At 52.5% G+C, this 14,453-nt stretch overlaps 1 protein-coding gene across 1 annotated transcript in view; it reads left to right on the forward strand.

Annotated features, from left to right (window-relative positions):
- anapc1 (anaphase promoting complex subunit 1) overlaps nucleotides 1-14,453 on the forward strand; it is a 309,365-nt gene that overhangs the window by 197,131 nt on the left and 97,781 nt on the right. The window contains exons 35-37 of the mRNA XM_038799110.1: nucleotides 10,144-10,220; nucleotides 13,449-13,539; nucleotides 13,705-13,758. Coding sequence (XP_038655038.1) covers nucleotides 10,144-10,220; nucleotides 13,449-13,539; nucleotides 13,705-13,758 — 222 coding nt within the window. The remainder of the gene's footprint in view (nucleotides 1-10,143; nucleotides 10,221-13,448; nucleotides 13,540-13,704; nucleotides 13,759-14,453) is intronic.

The raw sequence follows: 14,453 nt of genomic DNA on the forward strand, positions 1-14,453 counted from the left end.
GACTCTCTCCCCCCGACTCTCTCTCCCCCGACTCTCTCTCCCCCCCCGACTCTCTCTCCCCCCCCGTCTCTCTCCCCCCCCCGTCTCTCCCCCCCCCCACTCTCTCCCCCGACTCTCTCCCCCCGACTCTCTCCCCCGACTCTCTCCCCCCCGACTCTCTCCCCCCGACTCTCTCCCCCCGACTCTCTCTCCTCCCCCCGACTCTCTCTCCCCCCGACTCTCTCTCCCCCCCGACTCTCTCTCCCCCCCCGACTCTCTCTCCCCCCCGACTCTCTCTCCCCCCCGACTCTCTCTCCCCCCGACTCTCTCTCCCCCCCGACTCTCTCCCCCCCCCTTCGCCCCGACTCTCGTCCCCCCCCCAACTCTCTCCCCCGACTCTCTCCCCCCTGATTCTCCCCCCCGACTCTCTCTCCCCCCCCCTTCGCCCCGACTCTCGTCCCCCCCCCCCGACTCTCTTCTCCCCCCCCCATCCCGACTCTCTATCCTCCCCCCCCCCCCCCCCCCCCCCCATCCCCACTCTCTGTCCTCCCCCCCCCCGACTCTCTCTCTCTCTCTCCCCCCCCATCCGGACTCTTTACCCCCCCCCCACCCCGACTCTCTCTCTCTCTCCCCCCATCCGGACTCTTTACCCCCCCCCCCCCCACCCCGACTCCCTCTCCTCCCCCATCCCAACTCTCTCCCCCCCCACCCCGACTCTCTCTCCTTTGCCCCTCCACCCTGACTCTCTCCTCCCCCACACCAAACCCAGGCACTCTGCCTCCTCCACCTCGGTGACCTCCCTCTCCGGCCCTACCACCCCCTCTCTCTGACCGCCCCCCCCCCACATCCCATCCTACCCCACCCCTTCTCTCTCTCACACCCTCCTCCTGGCCCACCCCTTCCCTCTCACGCCCCCTCCTGCCCCACCCCTTCTCTCTCTCTCTGACCCCCCAACATCCCCTCCTGCCCCACCCCTTCTCTTTCTCACACCCCCCTCCTGCCCCACCCCTTCTCTCTCTCTGACCCCTCAACAACCCCTCCTGCCCCACCCCTTCTCTCTCTCACACCCCCCTCCTGCCCCACCCCTTCTCTCTCTCTGGCCCCCCAACATCCCCTTCTCTCTCTCGCACCCCCTTCCTGGCGCACCCCTTCTCTCTCTACCCCTTCACCCTTTTTCTCTCCCTTTTCTTCGTTTGCCTTCAGGCACTAACTTCCTGAATTTTCTGCTGTTAGACGGATATATTACGTTTGTTTTGCTGGGCCTTTTGTTTTGCTGACCTTGTGTTACCTTGGAAAACCAATCAGTATGATGCAAATCATGTTACTTGACGTAGTTAACATTGAACCTAGATTAGTCAGTAGGAACATTATATGCCAAATAAAGTGTGCCTAAGGCTCTTGCTATATATAGTGTTCCTTCAGCCTTTGATGGTGAACGTACAATGGGGAGACAATGGCAGAAGAGTGAAGATTGCCTGTTTTTCTCTCTAGTTGGATAACTTACTCATGGGACCTGAGTTTCACTGACCAGGCCAATATTTATTTGCCCATTCCTAATTGGCCTTGAGAAGGTGGTGAGGCACCTCCTTGAACCTGTAGTCTTTGAGGTTGAGATGTGTGGTGATATGATTTGCATACCTGTCTGCCATTGGGGCAGAACACCGGCTTACCATTGACCCTGGTTGGCCATGTGCCTCTCGACCGATTGGTCGAGAGGCTGAGTTAACCGCGCCTCCTTGCCGAGGTATAAATAGTCAAACGTCCGGCGGTCGTCCATTTTATTGTAGACGACCGCAGGGCTAAGTTCTAGTTTATTAAAGCCTAACTTTTGTAAAGCAACTCGTCTCTCGTACATTTGATGGCACATCAATTTAATAAACTACAATTTTGAAGATGGAGTTCCAGTTCAAGCCCGAATGCCTCCGCATCAGCCCGCAAACTCCGAACGCTGCAGAACTTTTTCAACTTTGGCTGACATGTCTCGAAGGATACCTGGCATCTACAACCACCCCCCTGCCCACCGTGGCACAGAAGCTGCACGTCCTACACTCCAGCGTGGGTATTGATGCCTACGCAATAATCAAAGAAGAAACGGATTATGATGCAGCGATACTAAAGCTAAAGGGACAATTCATTAAACCAGTCAACAGGGTATTCGCCCGACATCTGCTGGCCACCAGATGGCAGCTCCCCGGTGAGTCACTAAACCAATTTTACCAGGCCCTCGCTATCCTGGGGAGGAATTGCTCCTGCGTCGCAGTTTCAGCGACGGAACACATGGAACTACTGATCAGAGATGCTTACGTGGCTGGGATGCAGTCCCCCGCTATCCGCCAGCGGATGCTGGAGAGAGACGACCTCAGCTTAACTGAGGCACGGACTCTCTCCACCTCCCTGGAGGTCGCCGATCAAAACGCCCGCGCCTATAACCCCAGCCAGGCCTCCTGGCACGCTTCCCCACCGCCATCCGCCGCTCCCCACCTCCCTCAGGCCTGTGCCGCGGGACGCCCCGACAAGTCCACGGGGCCCCGCTGCTACTTTTGTGGGTTCGCGAAACACCCTCGCCCGCGCTGCCCAGCCCGCACCGCCCTCTAAGAGCTGCGGGAAGAAGGGCCACTTCTCCACGGTCTGCCAGGCCAAAATGGTGGCTGTGGCTCTTCTGGACGCCACGCGACACTTCCCCCCCCCCCCGGTCCCTTCCTGCCCGCCGCGCGAGTCTCCCCCCTCCCCCGCCCCCGGGCCCCTGCCACCGGCCTCTGCGCCTCTCTCTCTCCTCCAGGTCCCCTCCTAGACGCAGCACAACTCTCTCCCCCTGGGCCCCCGCGCCTGGCTTGCTCGCCTCTCTCTCTCCTCCGGGGCCGCTCCAGCTCCCCGGAGCCCTCCTAACCGCCGCCCGAATCTCCCCCCCCCCGGTGCCCGACCTGCACGTCTCTCCGGGCCCTCCCGGTCCCTTCCTGCCCGCCGCGCGAGTCAGCCGCTCCACTCGGCTCGCTGGCACCGCTAGCCCCGCCCCCAGCAACCACGAGGGCCCCACGGGCACCGCCATCTTGGGGCGCCGACTCCACGTGCGGGTCCTGGGCGCCGCCATCTCGGGGCCCCGACTCCACGTGCGGGTCCTGGGCGCCGCCATCTTGGGGCCCCGACTCCATGTGCGGGTCCTGGGTGCTGCCATCTTGGGATCCCGACTCCACGTGCGGATCCTGGCCACCGCCTTCCGCGACTGGCACGCAAGGTTCTTCCAGCATCTACTCGGACGGCGACGATGAATATGGATTTTCTCCACGGCTCGCGGCCATTCAGCTCGACCAGTCACATCCACGCACGCTCGCCAAAACGACAATGCTGGTCCACCTAAACGGCCACGAGACGGGCTGCCTGCTGGACTCCGGGAGCACGGAAAGCTTCGTTCACCCTGCCACGGTAAGACGCTGCGTGCTCCCTGTCCATCCTGTAAAACACAAAATCGGGTTAGCCTCAGGTTCGCACTCCGTCCACATCACCGGGTGCTGCATCGCAGACCTCACGGTCCAGGGGAAGGTTTTTTAAAATTATAAATTCCTTGTCCTCCCTGACCTTTGCGCACTGGCACTCCTAGGACTGGACTTCCAGTGCAACCTGCAGAGCTTGACCTTCCAATTCGGCGGCCCTATACCCCCCTCACTGTCTGCAGCCTCGCGTCCCTCAAAGTGGACCCCCCCTCCTTGTTTGCTAATCTCACCCCCGATTGCAAACCCGTCGCGACACGGAGCAGACGGTACAGCGCCCAGGACCGGTCCTTCATCAGGTCTGAGGTCCAGAGGCTGCTGACGGAAGGGGTCATCGAGGGCAGCAACAGTCCCTGGCGAGCCCAAGTGCTGGTGGTCCGGACTGGGGAGAAAAACCGGATGGTCATCGACTATAGCCAGACCATCAACCGGTTTACGCAACTGGATGCGTATCCTCTCCCCCGTATTTCCACCATGGTAAACGATATCGCTAAATACAAGGTCTTCTCCACTGTGGACCTTAAGTCCGCTTATCACCAGCTCCCCATCCGCGCGGGTGACTGCAAATACACCGCGTTTGAGGCAGATGGGCGCCTCTACCACTTCCTTAGGGTTCCATTTGGTGTCACAAATGGGGTCTTGGTCTTCCAACGGGAGATGGACCGACTGGTCGACAAGTACGGATTACGGGCTACCTTCCCGTATCTTGATAATGTCACCATCTGCGGCCACGATCAGCAGGACCATGACGCCAACCTCCAGCAATTCCTCCAACCCGCAAAACTCCTTAACCTCACATACAATAAGGCTAAGTGCGTGTTTAGCACCGACCGTCTAGCCATCCTCGGCTACGTAGTGCGTAAAGGAGTGATAGGCCCCAAACGCATGCGCCCCCTAATGGAACTCCCTCTCCCCAGTACCCCCAAATCCCTCAAACGCTGCCTGGGGTTCTTCGCATACTACGCCCAATGGGTTCCCAACTACACTGACAAGGCCCGTCCCCTCATTCAAACCACAACCTTCCCGCCGTCGACAGAGGCCTGCCAGGCCTTTAGCCACGTCAAAGTGGCCATCGCAAAGGCCACGATGCGTGCCATCGACGAGTCCCTCCCCTTCCAGGTCGAGAGCGACGCATCAGAAGTTGCTCTGGCGGCTACCCTGAACCAAGCGGGCAGACGCGTGGCCTTCTTCTCGAGAACTCTCCAGGCTTCCGAACTCCGCCACCCCTCTGTGGAAAAGAAAGCCCAGGCCATAGTCGAAGCGGTGCAACATTGGAGGCACTATTTGGCCGGCAGGAGGTTTACCCTCCTCACAGACCAACGGTCAGTGGCTTTCATGTTTGATAATGCACAAAGGGGCAAGATCAAGAATGACAAGATCTTACGGTGGCGGATCGAGTTGTCAACGTATAACTATGAGATCTTATATCGTCCTGGGAAGCTCAATGAGCCTCCTGATGCCCTGTCCCGCGGTACCTGCGCCAGCGCGCAGATAGACCGCCTCCGCTCCCTCCACGCGGACCTCTGCCATCCAGGGGTGACCCGCCTCTGCCATTTCATTAAGGCCCGCAACCTGCCTTTCTCCATCACGGAAGTCAGGTCAGTAACCCGTGACTGCTACATCTGCACAGAGTGCAAACGCACTTCTACCGCCCCGAGCGCGCACACCTGATCAAAGCATCCCGCCCCTTCGAACGTCTCAGCATTGACTTCAAGGGGCCCCTTCCCTCTAACAACCGCAACATTTATTTCCTGGCGGTAATTGACGAATTCTCCCGCTTCCCCTTCGCCATTCCCTGCTCCGACATGACCACATCGACCGTCATTAAGGCACTCCTCTCCGTCTTCTCCCCGTTCGGCTACCCCACGTACATACACAGCGATCGGGGGTCCTCCTTTATGAGCGACGAGCTGCGTCAATCCCTGCTCAACAGGGGCATTGCCTCTAGTAGGACGACCAGCTATAACCCCCGGGGTAACGGACAGGTCGAGCGGGAGAATGGTACCATCTGGAAGACCATACTACTGGCCCTCCGGTCCAGAGATCTCCCTATTTCCCGATGGCAAGAGGTGATCCCCGATGCCCTACATTCAATCCGCTCACTCCTCTGTACCGCAACTAATCAGACACCTCATGAACGTCTTCTTGTTTTCCCCAGGAAGTCATCCTCCGGATCCCCTCTCCCGACGTGGCTGGCCACCCCCAGGCCCAACCTGCTCCGGAAGCATGTGCGGATGCACAAGTCCGACCCGTTGGTGGAACAAGTCCTGTTACTCCACGCTAACCCGCAGTATGCGTATGTGGAGTACCCCGATGGTCGACAGGACACGGTCTCCCTCCGGGACCTGGCACCCGCCGGCGTGCGGCCTTCCCCCCCCTCCACCACAGACCCCCCCTTTTTTTTCCCCCCAGCGCCTCACTCAGGTTCCCCCTTCCCCATCCATGGCATCTACACAGCCAGCTCGGGTGACGGTGACTGTTCAAGGACCATCGCTCCCGGACTCCAGGACGTCAGTGGAACCAGCACCATCGGCCGACCTGACGTCACCTCCTCCACTGCGGCGGTCTGCCAGAACGTCACGGGCCACAAAAAGACTGATTGAATCGTTCTAAATTTCGACAGCTCCATGGACTTTTGTGTAATATCGCTTATTGCATACCTGTCTGCCATTGGGGCAGAACACCGGCTTAGCATTGGCCCTGGTCGGTCATGTGCCTCTCGACCGATTGGTCAAGAGGCTGAGTTAACCACGCCTCCTTGCCGAGGTATAAATAGTCAAACGTCCGGCGGTCGTCCATTTTATTGTAGACGACCGCAGGGCTAAGTTCTAGTTTATTAAAGCCTAACTTTTGTAAAGCAACTCGTCTCTCGTACAATTGATGGCACATCAAGGTGCATCCACAGTACTGTTAGAAAGGGAGTTCCAGGAATTTAGCCCATGGTGGAGAAGGGACACCGCTCATTGGATTGGATTGGATTGGATTGGATTTGTTTATTGTCACGTGTACCGAGGTACAGTGAAAAGTATTTTTCTGCGAGCAGCTCAACAGATCATTAAGTATATGGGAAGAAAAGGGAATAAAAGAAAATACATAATAGGCCGACACAAGATATACAATGTAACTACATAAGCACCGGCATCGGATTGAAGCATACAGGGTGTAGTGTTAATGAGGTCAGTCCAGAAGAGGGTCATCTAGGAGTCTGGTGACAGTGGGGAAGAAGTTGTTTTTGAGTCTGTTCGTGCGTGTTCTCAGACTTCTGTATCTCCTGTCTGATGGAAGAAGTTGGAAGAGTGAGTAAGCCGGGTGGGAGGGATCTTTGATTACGCTGCCCGCTTTCCCCAGGCAGCGGGAGGTGTAGATGGAGTCAATGGATGGGAGACAGGTTTGTGTGATGGACTGGGCGGTATTCCTGACTCTCTGAAGTTTCTTGCGGTCCTGGGCCGAGCAGTTGCCATCCCAGGCTGTGATGCAGCCTGATAGGATGCTTTCTATGGTGCATCTGTAAAAGTTGGTAACGTTAATGTGGACATGTCGAATTTCCTTAGTTTCCTGAGGAAGTATAGGCGCTGTTGTGCTTTCTTGGTGTTAGCGTTGACGTGGGTGGACCAGGACAGATTTTTGGAGATATGCACCCCTAGGAATTTGAAACTGCTAACCATCACCACCTCGGCCCCGTTGATGCTGGCAGGGGTGTGTACTGTACTTTGCTTTCTGAAGTCAATGACCAGCTCTTTAGTTTTGCTGGCATTGAGGGAGAGATTGTTGTCGCTACACCACTCTACTAGGTTCTCTATCTCTCTCCTGTTCCAAATCTTGGATGGTTTGTGACTTTGCATCTGTGCTAACGTTTTGAGTCAGGATGACTCTTTTGTCAAAGCTGGAGAAGACTGGAAATAGGTCAGATTTATACTGTTGTGAGGGGGGAGATGCGTGGAGCAGTGGGGCTGGATAGAGGGCCAGTGATAGGTGGAGATTGACAAAGGTGTCGTGGACAGAAAGACAAAAGGATTGTAAATGGACGTGATTAAGGCTGAGAAGGGCGTTGAGAGTGGCACAAAGAGATGAGAATGTGTGAATGGCAGAACAAAGGTGAGCAGTGTGTCAAAGGGCAACTACGAACAGGGTAACAGATGGCCCAAGTGGGGTGGGGGAGGGGGACAATTGTGAGGGACAAACACATTGATGGAAGAAATGAAAATACATTGATATAAATGAAAAAGGGCGAAGCTGGAGGAGAGAGTTCGCAGTCTAACGTTGTTGAACTCAATGGTAAGTGCGGAAGGCTGTAATGTGCCTAATCGGAGGTGCTGTTCCTCCAGTTTGTGCTGGGCTTCACTGGAACATTGGAGCAGGTCAAGGATAGACATGTGGACGGTGAGTCAAAATAGCAAGTGACAGGACCGAAGGTGTTCTACAAAGCAGTCACCCAGTCTGCATTTAGTCTCTCCAATGTAGAGTGGACCACATTGGGAGCAGCGAATTCAATAGGCCAGATTGAAGGAGGTGCATGTGTAACGCTGCCTCACTTGAAAAGAGTATTTAGGCCCGGGAATGGTCAGCGGGGTGTAAAGGGCAGATGTTTCACCTGCGCTGGCATGAGAAGGTGCCGTGGGAAGAGGGTGAGGTGTTGGAGGTGATGGACCTGGGTATCCTCCCCACACCACCTGGGCCATCTGTTCCTAGTTGACTTCGACACACTGCTCACCTTTGCTCTTGAGGTCACACTTGGTCAAAGGCAACCACTTTTGACTTGTACTTTGCAGATTGTGGACAGTCTTTGGGGAGTCAGGAGGTAAGTTAGTAGCCACAGACTTCTTAGCCTCTGACCGAGAGTATTTATATGGCTAGTCCAGTTCAGTATCTGGTCGTCCCTCAGGATGTTGATGGGATTTTCACAGACACAGAACATACCTCGCCATTCACCTGAGGAAGGAGCTGCGCTCCGAAAGCTCGTTTTTTTTTTGTTTTTTTTTTCAAGAAAATATACTTTATTCATAAAATTTATCATAAACTTTACAGAACATTTCAAATTGTCTTGACTGTGCATTTCCATCTGAGTTACATTCATTTGTCTTTCTTCAATTCAGTTGGGATAACGTTACACACGTATCCTACAATAAGTTACAGTTCTTTCTTAAATATTTACATTGTTTTGCTTCTTTCATACATTGTGGTATTGAAGACCCGGGCCGAGGGGCTTTACACTGTTACCAACCCCTCGGTGTACATTTGTTGGTAAGACCTTACACTGTGGTCTTTCCCCATTGCGCCTTGGCGGCAGCTGCCCCAAGCTTGAGTGCGTCCCTCAGCACGTAGTCCTGGACCTTGGAATGTGCCAGTCTACAACACTCGGTCGAGGACAGTTCTTTGCACTGGAAGATCAGCAAGTTTCGGGCAGACCAAAGAGCGTCTTTCACCGAGTTGATGACCTTCCAGCAGCAGTTGATATTTGTTTCGGTGTGTGTCCCTGGAAACAGTCCGTAGAGCTTGAATCAAACCTGTTGGACTTTAACCTGGTGTTGTAAGACTTCTTACTGTGCTCACCCCAGTCCAACGCCGGCATCTCCACATCAGTGTTTTTTTTTTATTAATTTAGATTACCCAATTATTTTTTCCAATTAAGGGGCAATTTAGCGTGGCCAATCCACCTACTCTGCACATTTTTGGGTTGTGGGGGCGAAACCCACGTAGACACGGGGAGAATGTGCAAACTCCACACGGACAGTGACCCAGAGCCGGGATCGAACCTGGGACCTCAGCTCCGTGAGGCGGTTGTGCTAACCACTAGGCCACTGTGCTGCCCTCCACACCAGTGTTAATGTAAGCCTAATTGTGACTTCTAAAGAGGTGGTGAATGGGGTGCTGATTAAGTGGGTTGCTTTGTCCTGGATGGTGTGGATCATCTGGAGTGTTGTTGTCAGGACTAACCTGTTTTGTTTTACAAAGTGTAATACTTGAGCAAGTGGAAATTATAATTTACCCTCTGCATGTGGTATTGAAGACCCGGGCCGAGGGGCTTTACACTGTTACCAACCCCTCGGTGTACATTTGTTGGTAAGACCTTACACTGTGGTCTTTCCCCATTGCGCCTTGGCGGCAGCTGCCCCAAGCTTGAGTGCGTCCCTCAGCACGTAGCCCTGGACCTTGGAAGAAGGTAGAAGGAAGAATTTACCTACTGGGTAGCAGGGTAGCATGGTGGTTAGCATAAATGCTTCACAGCTCCAGGGTCCCAGGTTCGATTCCCGGCTGGGTCACTGTCTGTGTGGAGTCTGCACGTCCTCCCCCTGTGTGCGTGGGTTTCCTCCGGGTGCTCCGGTTTCCTCCCACAGTCCAAAGATGTGCGGGTTAGGTGGATTGGCCATGATAAATTGCCCGTAGTGTCCTAATAAAAGTAAGGTTAGGGGGGGGGTTGTTGGGTTACGGGTATAGGGTGGATACGTGGGTTTGAGTAGGGTGATCATGGCTCGGCACAACATTGAGGGCCGAAGGGCCTGTTCTGTGCTGTACTGTTCTATGTTCTATTAGGTGCTTTAATTCCATCTCCAGAATGCAGCAGTAATGTTGGATCCTTATGCAAATAGATTTTATGATGGAACGTAACATTTCCATCCTAAGTTGTAGCTGTACTTCCATCCTTGTCCTCAAATTAATATGGGTGCTTTTTTTTTAATAGATTGTTCGACAGAACAATGCATCACTAAACACGATAGATGGGCAAGTACCTGAAGATGTTGACTTGCAAACCATGCGGTAAGTTTAAATTTGGGCTTTTTTCTTTTCTAAAATAAGAAGATTCAAATGTTGGTGTCTGCCATGACTCAATTGATCGCACTTTCACATCTGAGTCAGAATGTTTGGGGCTCAAGTTCGTTCCAGACACTGATGCACACAATCTAGGCTGACACTCCAGTGCAGAGGTGAGGCACTTTTGGAGGTATCTTTCAAAACCAAAGTCCTGTTTGACCTCTCGGGTTGATGTAGAAGATCACTATTTTGAATAAGGGTAGTTCTCCCTGGTGTTGCAGCCTGCGTTTATCCCTCAACCAACACTACTGAAAACTTGGGCTATATAAATTGAAATCTTTCCAGCACCTTGGGGGGGGGGGGCTAGGAGCGGCATTGCAGGAAACTCTGCCGCCGGGCCTTGAAACTTGCATCAAAGTGGCACGCCGAGAATGACTCGGCCGGCGGCGCCTAAGTGACGTCAGCCGCGCATGCGCAGGTTGGCCAGCTCCAACCCGCGCATGCGCGGTTGCCGTCTTCCCCTCCGCTGTCCCCCGGGGCGGTGGAGGGGAAAGAGTGCGTCGTTTACAGAGGCCGGCCCGACGATCGGTGCCCACCGATCGCGGGCCAGTCACCTCCTGAGCACTCCCGTGGTGCTCGATCCCCTCTCCGCCCCCCCCCCCACACTTACCTGTCGTGCGATGTTCACGCCGGCAGCGACCAGGTGTGGTTACCGCCGGCGTGAACCCGTCGGGGTCGGCAGGCCACTCGGCCCATCAGGCCGGAGAATCGACGGTCGCTGGGAAAATCGGCGAGCGGCGATTCTCCGAGCGGCGTGTCGCAAAACGCGACACGCGATTTTGGGGGGGTGGGAGAATCGTGGGGGTGCCAGAACGGCCTCCCGCGATTCTCCCACCCAGCGTGGGGAGCGCTGAATCGCGCCCGCTGTGTATTCACATAGTTCACAACATGTATCACGAGCAAGAGAAGATTTATGGTATGCAGCTGGTTCTAGGTATCACACGTGAAGGAGACCATTCAGCCCATCTTAACTCCTTCTTTTGAAACATGCACAGCATCCATCTTTTTACCCATTTTGAGAGCTCTTGCCTCCACCATACAACCTGGAAAATTATTCTGGACATCTTGATTAATGAACCACATTAATCCTGAACTTGTTTAAAAACTGAAATGATTTTTTATTTTTAATTCATAGAATTTACAGTGCAGAAGGAGGCCATTCAGCCCATCGAGTCTGCACCAGCCCTTGGAAAGAGCTCCCCACTCAAGCACACACCTCCACCCTATCCCCGTAACCCAATCACCCCACCTAACATTGTTTTGGTCACTAAGGGCAATTTGGCATGGCCAATCCACCTAACCTGCACATCTTTGGACTGTGGGAGGAAACCGGAGTACTTGGAGGAAACCCACACAGTCACGGGGAGAACGTGCAGACTCTGCACAGACAGTGACCCAAGCCGGGAATCGAACCTGGGACCCTGGAGCTGTGAAACAACTGTGCTGACCACTCTGCTACTGTGCTGCCCCAAAATTGAATGGGTGCAAGACATCGCCTTTTTTACCATTTTACACTTCCATCCTTTTATGAGGTCCTCTTCGAAACACATCTGAGATTTGATCAGTTGAGTGACTTGCTGAAACTAGGCAGCTCGGTTTGCTGAAGTGGTTTGACAGGGGAGGATGGAGGTGATTCTCTGTCAGATTACTCAGAGAATGAAGTTCCTGGTATGATTCAACCATAATCAGTCTGAGCTGCATGTGGCGGAAAGTGATGTAGAATAAGTGATGGACTTAAAAAGAACAGGAAATAACAGTCAATAACTTGTGAGTTGAATAAAAGGTAAAGGGCTTTTGAAAAAGGAAACACTCCAAATTAGATGCAAGTTAGACCTAAAGCCTGCATTATTTCCATCTTTCATTCTCAAATTATGTGCACCCAACCATTCGTTACTAACATTGAATGGCACAATTTCATCCACTTTAAAAAGTGATGAAAACTATAATGAAGTATTTTACCTCGGGATATTCTTTTAGGATAAAAATATGCACATTAGAAGCATACATAAGCATGACTAACTTAATTTAACAGCGTACTTAGCTTTGGAAATTTTAAGTTTGAAAAGAGATCTCCACAGTAGGTTTGGAGTGCCATATGCATGATTTCTATCTAGATCAACACACATTCAGATTGTTCTCCATTGTCTGAAAAGCCTTGACCTAGATTTTTCCACCTCAGTTTTGATCACACTAAGATGCAAGGTTTACTTGTTTTCCCTTGGTTATTTGTCATTTGTTGAATATGGCGTATATGGTTGATAGATGGAAGACACATAACTGCACCCTAATTAACTGGCAGCTGGCACCCAACTGTTTAAGATACAATTTCCCAAATTCAGAACTCCTGACACAGACTCGTCATCACATTAACCCTTAGCCAATGTTTTTCCATTTCCCCATTCCATCCTTCACCCCACCTGATGCCAGTTGGGATAGCGGAATGTTCTGGCCTTCCTCCATCTGGTTGAACCGCTCTCGTGGTTGGATCCTTTCCCTTTTGACCTGACTCCTGGCCGCCGCAAATTGCAATGAGCAACTCGCCCAACCAGGGTGCTCGGTTTTCAAATCTCTTTGGAGGCCTGGCCTCCCAGCCACTCCCACAACCACCACCACCAACTATCACCAATGTGAGAATACATGCGGAGTGAAATTGTATTTTAAGATGTTAGCCAGTTAGTTGTTTCAAAACCTGGAGTTCCTTCACCCTCACCACCCTGTCAACTAGAAGTTCATTCTAACAAGCAAATAACAAGCAAATTGGGCAGCACGGTAGCATTGTGGATAGCACAATCGCTTCACAGCTCCAGGGTCCTAGGTTCGATTCCGGCTTGGGTCACTGTATGTGCGGAGTCTGCACATCCCCCCATGTGTGCATGGGTTTCCTCCGGGTGCTCCGGTTTCCTCCCACAGTCCAAAGATGTGCAAGTTAGGTGGATTGGCCATGATTAATTGCCCTTAGTGTCCAAACTTGCCCTTAGTGTCGGGTAGGGTTACTGGGTTATGGGGATAGGGTGGAGGTGTTGACCTTGGGTAGGGTTCTCTTTCCAAGTGCCGGTGCAGACTCGATGGGCCGAATGGCCTCCTTCTGCACTGTAAATTCTATGATATGTCCATGAATGAATTGTTGCTCGTCCTCTGAATAACTTTCTCTTTGCTGTCATAATTTCCTTGCAGCCAAGCTCATATAAACATCATCGCCGGTGCCTGTATGGCAATGGGCCTTCGTTTTGCAGGTTCTTCCAATGCAGCAGCTTTCAATTGTTTGGTAAGTAATGTCATCAAATTCAGTACTCTTTTTCTAAATGGAGACGGTTACTTCATGGGGCTTGTGTCACTCTGCAGTTGTTATTAGCTGATGATTCTAAGTTAATATGTCAGAAAGTACCTGTTGTGTCACACTGTGGTAACTATTGTTTTTATTGTTGTCCAGTACAAATATGTGAAAATGTTTCTGGAATCTGTCTCTTCGCCTGTGGCAACGCTGGTAAGTTCCATTTCTTGCTTCCTTAGGTTTTCTGACCAATACATAGTCGTGGGGTTAAATTGTTTGCAGTGTTTTGTATACTTTTTGCACTCATTGAGCCAAAGAGATGTTTCATCGAGCATGTCCAGTTCAGGTAGAATTACTTTTCTGGAGGCCCGTGTTTATTAAATTGACCAGCAAACTAATTTGACAGAAATGAGTTTCACAAAATATTTTGATCCGCTTGCCAACTAATATGGACAACATGGTAGCACAGTGGTTAGCACTGTTGCTTCACAGCACCAGGGTCCCAGTTTGTTTCCTGCTTGTGTCACCGTCTGTGCAGTGTCTGCACGTTCTCCTCGTGTCTGCGTGTGGTTGCTCCGGATGCTCTGATTTCCTCCCACAAGTCCCGAAAGATGTGCTTGTTAGGTGAATTGGACATTCTGAATTCTCCCTCTGTGTACCCAAACAGGCGCCGGAATGTGGCTTTTCACCGTAACTTCATTCCAATGTTAATGTAAGCCTACTTGTGACACAAATAAAGATTATTATATCTGCAAATGCACACCAGGAAGTGTTGCTGGGCAGTGATCAGAGGTCAAACCCGAGAGGGCGTTTGATCCCATCAATCCAGATTGATCCAGAGGTGAAAGGACCCACAGTTCCTATTCTTTTAGAAAATGCGTTCATCACAAGATGGCCTGTTTGCCTCA

The sequence above is a fragment of the Scyliorhinus canicula genome, chromosome 6 (genome assembly GCF_902713615.1).
Source record: "Scyliorhinus canicula chromosome 6, sScyCan1.1, whole genome shotgun sequence".
In the NCBI taxonomy this organism is placed as follows: domain Eukaryota; kingdom Metazoa; phylum Chordata; class Chondrichthyes; order Carcharhiniformes; family Scyliorhinidae; genus Scyliorhinus; species Scyliorhinus canicula.